At 33.0% G+C, this 11,754-nt stretch overlaps 1 protein-coding gene across 6 annotated transcripts; it reads right to left on the bottom strand.

Moving 5' to 3' along the window:
* Positions 1-2,316: 2,316 nt before the first annotated feature.
* LOC100798141 (protein BONZAI 1) lies at positions 2,317-11,172 on the bottom strand. 6 transcript variants are annotated; one of them, XM_014774835.3, is made up of 17 exons: positions 10,789-11,160; positions 10,588-10,635; positions 9,527-9,675; positions 9,376-9,424; positions 7,771-7,827; positions 7,276-7,461; positions 7,059-7,193; positions 6,711-6,772; positions 6,510-6,612; positions 6,316-6,430; positions 4,366-4,497; positions 4,087-4,163; positions 3,868-4,005; positions 3,622-3,786; positions 3,199-3,312; positions 2,964-3,060; positions 2,317-2,785 (listed from the first exon to the last, which is right to left on the bottom strand). In XM_014774835.3, exons 1-17 carry the CDS (start codon positions 10,936-10,938, stop codon positions 2,694-2,696), a joined length of 1,869 nt encoding a protein of 622 aa, XP_014630321.1. In that variant the 5' UTR covers positions 10,939-11,160; the 3' UTR covers positions 2,317-2,693. The 6 variants fall into 6 exon arrangements, 5 of the variants coding, with proteins under 5 accessions (XP_014630321.1, XP_014630322.1, XP_014630323.1 ...); XM_014774836.3 differs by having other exon boundaries at positions 4,366-4,494; XM_014774837.3 differs by lacking the exon at positions 4,366-4,497 and having other exon boundaries at positions 10,789-11,158.
* Between the last annotated feature and the right edge of the window lie 582 nt (positions 11,173-11,754).

Genomic DNA, 11,754 nt, shown 5'->3' with positions numbered 1-11,754 from the left:
TGTTTCTTGGAGCAGCTGCATGATAGCTATAAAAGAACCCTTTTATAATTACATTGTTGTCTAGAAAGTGAAACTACTATCAAATTAACTTTATTTCATGAGTTTTTATCAAGCTGGACAAGTTAATTAATTGTAGATGATAGTATATAAGTAGTTAGCCTTTCTTCAGTGCTTCATATCGATGCCAAATTAATTTGCATTACAGTTTGAGTAACTCTGGTCATATTATCTCTTATGAGATGAATATCTTTGAAATTTGCGTTAATCAAGCGACCGTGCGTATGCAAGTTGCATACTAGTTTTAAAAATAAATCAAGTCCCTCGTTAAGGATATGAGTTTTTTCAAACCAGGTCATTGTATTCGCAAACAAAAGGAATTTATTCATCAAGAACATTAGGACAAATCAAGAAATACATATTTATGCTATGAATAGAAAATCCCCGAAAAAATTCCGCCGTCATTACAACCAAAACTCTCTCACCTAACTGACCTAAGTAATAAGACTACTTTACATATAATTTGATTAATTTCTCCTAACGAAATAAGACACATAAAGCTTTGTCTCAAACCCAATCACTACTCATCATAAAGAAAATATATATATAAAAAAAATCACTACCACGCCAACCTGCTTCAACCAAAAGTAGCAGTTAAAGTATTTTTGTTGATCATTTTAAAAAATATAATTTCAAATTCTCTTACAAATTTCAGTTAAAAATCTTATTGATTACTATTAAATTAAGAAAATATTGAGTATTGTTATATTTTTAAAATGTTAAATATATTTATATTTTATTGAATAATTTTTTTGTTAAAAAATAGAGTTTTAGAATATCTTAAGAAAATATAACATCATTCATTTTGTTACGTAACAACAAAGCCAAATACATACATCTTAGTCAAGCCACGTTTACTATATAAACCAGATTACGACTTTTTAATTTCAAAGGTTGGATTTTAAATCATTCAAAAAGCTTTTTTATATCTAATATGCCAACTTATTTAAATTTCAGTAAATCATAATAGCATATATTGAATTTTTCAAAATCGTTAATCTACTCATTTACATATAAGTTTATACATTAATTTATTTAGAAGTAATATTTTTAAATATTTAAAATGTCTTATTATATACTAGGATTTTAAATAGACTTTAAAAATAAATTTAAGTTTAAAAGTCCGAATTACACCTTAATAGAATCTTTATTAGGTGAATTAAAAAAGTCAGACTTGTCAAGTCTAAAATTTTGAAAATAAACCAACAACCTCAAATATTATAAAGTTCAACTGTACTTTCTTAAATTATAAAATTAAGCATGCTCATCAAAGTCAACATGATATTTTTGTATTATTTCTGTCCTCTAAATTCTTAAATTATAAAATTGTGCATGTTCTTTAAAGTCAACATGATATTTTGTATTAGTTCCGTCCTCTAAATTAATAATCAATTTTCAAAAATTCTATATACGATTTATTTTCTATAACTTTACGAGTATTATGTTTAATGATACATTTTTCTTATTTACATATTATTTTAAATAATATACTAACGATTTATACGGTAAAATACAGCTAACTTCGTGTATAAAGAGAAATAGGCACAAAAATGAATTGTATATTTTTTTTAAATTGTGAATTTCTCCTGCTTTCTTCTCTATCCTTTAAAAAAGTGTGCCTCCAATTTCACATATTTAAATAAATGATTTAAACTAAGCCCGAGGCAAATGTGGAAAAAAAAAACACTAATCAAAGTCTCGTGCATTTAATAACAACAAAAAGAAAGCCTTATCACATTAGAAATTATACTTGTTTATAATCTATTACTAAAACGTATCATGTGGTGCTGATGTTACAGTTTTACTTCTCTTTAATGCTCTTTCTTACTTGCTTTTCTTTTAAATTGATATGTTGGATTCTTTTTTTTTTCTTGTAAAAAAAATACAACGGTGGTGGGGAAGAAATATGAACTTATAACCTCCTTAAATTACCCAAATCTCTTACCGAACCCAATACTACTTGCTTATATGTTAGACTTGTATACTTTTCAATCTGTTTTTTTGAGGACGTATATCATAACTATCAAATAAAGTGATTCTTCAAAAGAGAGGGGAAATCCCGAGATAGATATGCTATTTAACATTCATTATATCAAACTAATTTCCAATTTTCAAATTCCGTCTTATTCATTTTCCTTTAAAATGAGCCTTAACAGCCATAAGACAAAATGGGTATAATGATTAATGAACTAAAAAAATAATAGACTTCAGCGGTGCTGAAGTTCTTTTTGGATACATATGTAATGCTATCTAAAGACATCCCCAAATTATTGGATCTCCATTAAAATCATATCATAAAGTGTAGACATAAGGACTAAGATTTGTCCTCATTTGGAAGAAATCATTGATTTCAATCTGTAGTGTTACTATTTTCAGACAAACCAAAACCAATCATCTAGGAAAACCCAAAAGGACACGTGCACAAAAAAGAAAAGGAAATGTCAATCATAAGGCTCGATCAAACATATCCTTTGGATAAGACAGCTCGAGGGCGAACCTTTCATGAGCCGTTTATTAGCACAAAGCAACAGTTCCTCAGCTCTTTAGCCGAATTCGTTGATTGAAACACTGAAAAGGACCTCCAAATTGCACAATGACCAATGGAATAGAAAACTTTATGTACAGTTTTTACATGTCTAGAGGTTCGGCTGGATATTTCTGCTCCTCACGTAAGTTAAAAATTGAGCCGGTAATTCTGCTAGAAATGCTTGAACAACTGAAAGTCCACCTGCAAGAGAAAGAAGTTTGCAAGTATTTGATATGTTAGGCATCATTCGCCAAAACCTCATTCTCTCAAAGAAGTACTCAGTTTTTCTTTCTTGGTACAACGATGGTAATGTGATTTCATGCAAAGTGCTGAAATCCTCATCACTATCTCAATTCTAATATTTTAAATTGATACTTACTTTGAACCTCCCGAAATGGAATAAATTGGACTATATCACGTGAAGCAACGCGTCCATATGAACTTTCTAGCCTCTCTCCCTTGTCTGCATCCAAAACCTAAGAGACAAGAAATTGGACGACAAAATTACAAAAGGCCTTATGGGGCAGTATACCAGTCACACGCACAGCTCATCGCCTTAGACAGCTAATAATCACAAGTCTACGTGCAAACAGTATACCAATTGGATTTATTACCTCCATTTCTTTGAAATCAGCTCCTCCTACCCCAACAATAAGGATTGACAATGGCAGGTCAGATGCTTTGACAATAGCATCTTTTGTTTCTTGGAGATCTGTCACTACTCCATCCTTTTGGGCATACCAATTAAAACTCAGCAGCAGTGCAAAAACAAGGGGATTGAAAACTCTTTATAAAATTCTTAGGAGTCAGAAGGATAGGTGATTTTTTGTTACATGTAAGACAAAATACACCATGCTTACTATGCATAGTATGAAATTATGGATGCATTAAGGCAAACTACAGAGAAACATAAATGACAAACAACCAAAGAACCATTTAGCTACAATAAACTTATGAACTACGTTTAATGAGGCAAAATTACAATTTACTTTCAGAGCTAAATATGATATCGAACATTGCTAAATATGTCAACTTACTGTGATTATTAATAAAACAAAGTACTTTCTTCCACCATTTGCTACAGATTGGCTGGCAATCAGTGCAGCAGTGCTTATGACCGGTCCAAAAAGTGTAGGTCCTGCAAGAGATACATTAAGCAGGGCACTTGTGTAAGCCATCAGAATTCCTTGGATCCCTTCCACCTACAACAGACAGCAACTTCTAACTAATAAAGAACTGTTTCAATATGACAATATGAGCTAGATCAGGCATAGCAGTTCTACTTCACAGTAATGACTACTTCCGTTCAAGTTGAAACAATGGCAAACAGGACCATCAATTGGTCGTGCTCCAAATCCCCAAGTAGGAAATCGTTTGTCTGAATCATACAACTGTAACACTTCCCCAACCTCGACAATTGCCTAGAAAAAGCATTCATAGCACATCAACTATGGATCAATAGCAAATAAAGTTTTGAATTTACACCAAGAATCATTTCTCACCCTCTGGTATGCATTTGGTCGTCCTGAAGGATCAATATAATGCAAAGAATCTGGAAGGCGTGGATTTCCATTTGAAGCTGGTAAACAAGAGAAGGGTAACCATAAGAATGTATATCTTCCCCGTCATCCCATGTATAACCAGAAGCATGTTAGATCAAAGTGTAACATGAATTCTTGAGTTTATATTAAGTGTATCTTCTTTTATCTTCCTAATGAAAAGAGTGTCAGCTGTGGGGAGGAAAATAGAGAGGATAAGGAGAGGGAAGGGCAATCTCATACCAGCTGTTGAGCCTGACAACAATGGCCTTAGAGGATTAGCATTTTGTGGAACCCACAAATGGTTCCTCAAGGTAAACAGGACACATCCAGACTCCTCCACTAGTGCAGCAATTGTGAATTTATGTTGAACTTCTACCATTACAGTAAACCTCTGTCAAAAGAATGCTTTGCAAGGCTAATCCACATGATGCAAGTACTGATGATATTGGAAAAATGGAAGAGGCAAGAAATTGGAACAGATATGGCCATAAAAAGACGAGTTCTCTGGGATAGAAACTTCAATGGCAGAAAGAGGATGCTCCCAGAAATATTGGTAGATAGATCCACAACTGAATGAACCAAAGACAGCCTGGTGCTGTCTTCACATATTCACCTACCTTCAGCTGATCCAACAAGGTGAGGAACACCAATAAATAAGAGATTGAATGCCACATGGCAGTCAGAGGTGATGGTGGAGACAAAATGGGTGCACTCAAGACACAACAGCCACAGAATTGGTGCAAATGATGTATCTGCAGAACCAGTTGGTAACCTAGAAAGGGAGTTAGAAATGAAAAAATGACAGTTTTTCCCTTAGGTAACAGTTTGAAATGTGAAAATCCTAAACCATTGCAGAAAGACAAGCATTTGACCAAGTAAACAGAGGAGGGAACCATTGAATTAATGTCCCCTATAATTTGGAGATGACGATAAGAGTTGAAGCAGATAGTTTTCTCATTATCAACGGTCAAGATTGAGCCTTGCACTTCAAGATTGACAAGCAAAACCAGGCCCAAGCAAGAGAACATTTGGATACTTCTATCCATATGAATTAGCATGATCAATATTAAGTCGAGCCAGGAGGTATAGAATCACTACCTGCAAGCTCAGCCTCTAGCAAATCAGCAGAATCACTATGTGTTGAGTCAGTCCATAGCCAAGACCTTGTCTATCTCAGTCAAGCCACTTGAAGAGCATTGGAGGAAATTATTAAAAGGGATCTTATGGTGAATAATATCCCTGAGAATTTGGTTTTTAACTGAACCTTATGATGATCTGTGATTCATGTAGCCAACCTCACCTAATGGGATAAGGTCATTGTTGTTGAAGATTATGTTCAAATGTTTGAGATATTATTGGCATTACTTCTAGAAATTCTTGAAGAACAAGCATTGAAATAGTTTATCAATGGCTTGAGCAAGACAATTGGAAGGAGGACCCATACTCATGACCCACATTAACTGTCGAAAGCCATTATCTTGGTAAGAGTGGTATGGAGAGATATAGGGTTTGAATCAGATCTTGCAATGAAACCCAATTTTGTTTAGCCAAATCGCGTATTTCAGGAAGCAGTTACTAAGTCTAGCGAGTTAATTATTTTAAGTCAGGGCACTTATAGTATAATTCAACCACAATAGGTTCAAGCCAAATGGGAAATACCTACTCGAATCAAACCCAATTAGGCAAACAATCTTCTGCTACAAATTAGAATAACAACAAGGGTGGAAATAACCAAACAAGGACCCAATTCAAAAACAAAGGCATTCGACATTTGCCATACCAAGATCCAAGAGTATGTTCATAGAAGGGAAGGACACTGCTTCCAATGAGGCCAACCATTTGGTCCTCTCCATATATATCCTGAGAGAAATATTTTTTCATATTTTGGGACATGGTGACAGAAATGGAATACTAGGAGAAATTGACAATGTAGATTTGGTGAAGCCTTTGATGTCAACTGATTCAATTAGTGAAGCCTTTGGTGAAGCCTTTAATCAATTGGTGTTTTATCATAATCTGGAATAGGATGTACAATTTTCGGCAATTAATAACACAAGACTCAACAAGTGAGCACAAATTCCAAAATTACAAATACAATAATCATAATATTAACGTGTCATTCTCCGTCGCTTGATCTTTATATTTATACCCAGAGACCAGTACAAGAAGTTTGAGGATATTGTTCTATACCTGTAAAGTCAACAGCCACCATGAAATTCAATTCAAATCCCCCCGCCAAGTAATCCAAGAAAGTATATTGGACACTTTCAGTAAATTTTTCCACAAATAGTTGGCTCTTCAACACCTGTATTATAGTCACATAAGCTTTTAGGGAAAGACGGGAATTCATGATAGAAATTAATTTAATAAAAATATAATAAGACCTTGTTATCATGGTTTTGTCCATCAGCAGAAGGCAAAAATAAATTTTCTCCTTGGCCATTATTATGAATGTTCTCCAACTCCACCAAAGATCTCTGCACTTTTCTGATAACTCAAGAATAAACAACCCTATATGTATTTCAGCATAGACGTAGACATAATGGAAACATAGACAGATACATGAAAAAGGAACTGCTGTTTACCCCATTAAATCATGTTTTCCATTGCTATTAAAGTTATAGCACTCTATTATCAAAGGACTGTCCTGTACATTATAAAAATGACAAATTAGATAGCTTCAATTCAACTATATGTAGAACATCAGATCAAAATGAATTTTTTTAGTTAGGATCCTTGTAATTATAGGCATATCTTATTAGAATCTGATTTATAAGCATATCATATCATATCATGTATATAGGAATAAAATCTCTAATAATTTTTTGTATTTATGGCAATTAGCCTATAAAAAATGGGCTCTGTTGTTTAGTTTATACACACGGTTTCATCATCTACTGAATCTATTTTTCTCTGTTTCAACAGTTATATACCTTGCTTCCCACTTGTTGAATATTCACAAACACCGATTTCCATATTGGGTTGAGATCATTCCTTATAACTTCTGTTTTGCAAATTGGAATTTGGGCACCAGCCTCCACAACTTTTGATATCAATAAAAAGGGGTCCTACAAGACAAACATAAACATGTCTTATAGCAGAGCTGGCACTCTTCATAATGTGAAAATGAAAAAGAAAATAGGTACTTACAGTTCTTGAGAAGAGATACTTGTATTCCAAATCTGAACACCTGAATACCATCTCTATTGCAGTCTTTGAGCTAATACATTCCTCACCATGCACCATGAGTTTCCCACAGTTTTTGGAAAGGGTAGATCCGACAGAATCTTCTGTGTATAGATCTATAGTCAATGACTTATCAGGTTGTGTGATTATCTGCAGAAGCCACTTTGTTAACATTGGGTATAATTATTGGGATATAATTTTAATTGCAGTAATGCCAAGGGAAGCATAATTTGAGTAAGCATTTCTTTCTTGGTTTAAAAAACTTTTAATATGCTTGGCAGTTACCAAATGAACTATAACTTTATATCTTAACACATCTTCAAGCATCATATATTAGATAATTACATTGTGAGATAGTTAGGAGGACTGGATTATAAAGATCCAGTTTCATTTGTAGTGCAATGAATTTCTTTCCATTGTCAGATTTATGTCGACATAAAATTTTACATTCTCTGTTACCTGAGATAGTGCACAGGTTGCCTCGCCAAGAAATTGCTGTTCATCTAGATCAAGCATCTGCACAAATCAACCAAATAGTTATAATCTGGACCTTTTTATGTTGATATTCTCTCTGAACATGTTATACATCTAATTAACAAGAAGACAAGATGGCCAACATGGAAAACAAATATTTTGTTATGGAAAGAGTTGGGAGCATTGCCCAACCTTATGAGGAGTTGTGCAGAATCTAAGTCATTCAGAAAAAAAATATAAGCTGGGTCAAGTTGTTATCTAGTGGTCCACAAGAAGGCTGTAAGGAAACCATTTATGCAAATAATAGTACCAAAATTGTCAAATATATGCTCCAAAGGTCCATGTTTATCAAGTACACTGTTTTATTTTTCACCGAACAGGCTACAATTACTTTTCAAATTTAAAATATCCACACAGAAATTTAAGAATATAACCTGAAAATTATCTTCACTCCAAAAAGAAGGAAAGAAGCCAATGCAATGGTCTAGAAGGTAAATATAATCACATGGAACACTAACTTCAACATGCAACACAAATATATAAAGACTTGAAATGTTGTAAGTAAAGAGATCAATATACAATAGGATGTTGGAAAAAAACATACGGCATGAGATTGAAATAGAGTTACTTTTCATGCAATACAATTAAATAGAAAAATGCAATTTAAACACCCCAACTTAACCATTTTTCAAGAATAATATTTGATAAGTTCATATTGTCAAAATATATTGGTAACATTATTATAACTTGAAGAACTGCAGAAAACAGTAAACTATTTAACAATAATAATGTAATACAAACACTTTCTAACCCTGATATTCTTTTATATGAACTCCTAAACCTCAGATTATCATATCCAAGAGATAATTCTCAAATCCAAGAGACAATGCTCAAAAAGAAGGATTGTTATTCCTATAATGGTTACATCTACACTGCTAAGTAAGATAAGTGATCATTAATTTATCACACAGCTAGTTGGTACTTGTATATTTTCCCTCCTCACGTATCTTAATGAAAATTACAAGATACTCAGAAGTCAAAATCATTGGCACACATTTCTCAGTAAAATCTAGAAAATTGGGGAAAAAAGTATCTAAGCTTTCTGATTTTCTATAAATTTGTATTTGAAAGGAAAATAAAAAATTGTACAGAAAGTATGAATAATCAATAAAACAATATAGATAGCATTACTAGTACAAAAGCATTAAAAAAAAACTTCGTACCCCATTGCCCAGAGGCTCTTCGCTATGCGAAGGTATGGGGGAGGGATGTTGTACGCAGCCTTACCCTTGCATATACAAAGAGGCTGTTTCCGGATTCGAACCCATGACCAACAAGTCACCAAGGCACAACTTTACCGCTGCACCAGGGCTCGCCCTCACTAGTACAAAAGCATTGACAGAAAAAATTGTCATTCAGGTACAAACTAATAACCACTGTATGCATAAATTTGTTAACAGTTTAACATTTATAAAATTCTCAAAAATAAGAAATGGTAGACTAGAATTTAATTTGATGAGGAAATTATATATTGGAACTACACCTGACTGAAAAAAGAACCGAGCATACAAGCCATTGTAAACACTATACCTTTATATCTACATTGTGAAACTGAGTATCAACATCATACACACGAAACCTGTGATGAAAGAATTTTTACAGAAAAGATTTTGGTAAAAATAAAAATAAAAAAATGCTCATCTGCCTTGTTAGAAGTATAAAAGATCAGATTCAAACTTACACTAAAACCTGAACAACCTCAAAATGATAAATGAGGGTGTGTTTAGTAATCCATCTTGGACTTGATGAATTCAGAACTACTTCCGTGCGGCAAAGCTCCTCAAGTGCTCCATTTTTTCCTCTTGCATAAAGAACCATCATTGGATTACTCTACATCAAAGAAAGTTAGATATAAAACATCCTAACTTTTTTCTCATAGAAGCAAGATTCATTTGACTGAATGATGAGAATATTAGCTATTAAAAGCATTATTTTATTCAAAAGAGTGGCAATCTTATATCCAAAGGGACACTTCAAGTTAAGAGAACCTTGACTTAAATCGCAAAAAAAAAAATAATCATTATGTAGATACAAGTGCCCAATTGGTCCATGTGGTTTATTTGCTCAACTATGTTAATGCGGTCTATTTCTGATATTCCTTGATCTCTTATGTCAATGTAAGGATCTAGCATAGTCTAAAACATGATGGCAGCTAAGCAAGCTATTATTCAGAAGTTTTACATTATCTGTTTCATTTTTTTTTTTGCACTAAGACATTATTTTATGAAATAAATCATTTGTCTGTATATTAAATAACAATTAGGAAATGAATTGTTATGCTTTCTTCTTTTACTTAAGAAACTCTGTTTGCACTTGGCCAGGATTAGTGTAGGACTATAGGTATTTTCTTTTGTTCGTGTATTTCACTTTTCAGTGCTTGGTGAAAAACTTCTTATCAGAGATTTTAGTCGATGAATTCATGACCCCAGGTTACATGCTCCTGAATTCTAGAAGTAAAATACAACTAGCACTGATTGAAATGATCATAAGTTTCCCTAATATTTTTTTTCTTCCTAAATTTGCATTCTGGTAGTTTGCCAAAGAGAAGAAACCAATACAAGCAATAATTGAGCTGGTACAAAACAGAGATTAATCACTAATCAGATAATTAACCAAAAGTTCTATTCGAATTTCGAACCAAACAGAACTGAAACAAGTTTATCTATAAATAACTAAATTAAATAGGTAGGATAGGACGCAAGAGTTTTAGATTCATGAAAAGTTTAACCGACAGAAACGAACCTTGAAGAGCACATCACGATCACGCAAGCCAGAAGCGGAAAACGATAACTGCAGCACAACAAGAGGCAACTGTAATGTAAAAGCTTTTTCCACAAAAACCAGGCACGAACGAAGTTGAAGATCGATCAATGAAAGCGAGTGAGAAGGTGCAAAAAAAAAACACACTGAGAAACTCGTTAAGAAGCAGAGGAAGAAAAGAACCTCGATCTGAGAGAAGAGGCCGTGGTGGCCGCGGGACCTGAGGAAGTTCTCGACAGCGTCGATTGGAGCGGCGGCCAGATTGAGAAAATCGGCGGCGGTGCCGCCGATGGCGGCGCGGCCTGCGGCGACTTCGGATAAGCGGTTTCCCATGGAAAAAAATGCGCGCCAAGTGTAGTGTGTGTTAGTGGCTTGACCTCAGTCTTTGCGTCAACCTCACAGCGAAGTGAAAAGAAAAGAAACAGAAAACTGAAAGGAAAAAAAGTAGGAAACCTGATACGAAAGTACCCAATTATATGTTTTAACTTGATTGCAATTTGCCAAATTTTCATGTTACTTTTCCTGGTTGGTTCATACACTCATGCTCATTGGTCATTTGCTACTCTTTGGAAGAAACGGGTCTTGCCTCTACTTTCATGAAACATATTTTTTTAGACTTAAATACGTTGTTAATGCATGTAATATATTTCTTTTTTGCTTACTAATTAAAAAAACATTTGACTACCATTAAAAAAATTTACTTTTTGATACTTATGGTTAGTTTAAGTGTTTGTTAAGTGATAATATGTGACTTTATAAATTTATTATGTTATTATTTAATAAATCAAGAGTAAAGATAAATATTAAAATTAAAAATTTAAAAATATCATATATAAAATATATATATATATATATATATATATATGAATTTTTTATTTATCTTCAAATACAATTAGTAAGAGATTTATAGCAATTTTTATGTATGTTTAACTAACTATTTAGACTCTCCAAATAATAAATATAAATAATTTACTCTTGTAATATAATATATATACAATTATGCCTCTTTTATTTTATCATGTTGGTGGATCATTAATAATCTATATATTTATACATATAATTACGTTGAAATATATTTTAAATGAAAATATTTTTGGAATTTTTTTTGTAACTGTCTTTTTTATCAATAATCTTTGTTTAAGTAATGAA

This window comes from Glycine max, chromosome 4 (genome assembly GCF_000004515.6).
Source record: "Glycine max cultivar Williams 82 chromosome 4, Glycine_max_v4.0, whole genome shotgun sequence".
Lineage (NCBI taxonomy): Eukaryota > Viridiplantae > Streptophyta > Magnoliopsida > Fabales > Fabaceae > Glycine > Glycine max.
Note: the sequence above shows the minus strand (reverse complement) of the source record. Positions and strands in the feature narration are given on the sequence as shown.

What these genes read in the sequence shown, in the direction of transcription:
- LOC100798141 (XM_014774835.3), bottom strand. Translation starts at nt 10,938, where the DNA reads ATGGGAAACCGCTTATCCGAAGTCGCCGCAGGCCGCGCCGCCATCGGC. An exon ending in GAGGTTGTTCAGGTTTTAGT is followed by an intron (nt 9,425 to 9,526) that starts GTAAGTTTGAAT and finishes CTTTCATCACAG; the next exon opens with GTTTCGTGTGTATGATGTTG. An exon ending in GGAAAACATGATTTAATGGG is followed by an intron (nt 6,613 to 6,710) that starts GTAAACAGCAGT and finishes TTGAGTTATCAG; the next exon opens with AAAAGTGCAGAGATCTTTGG.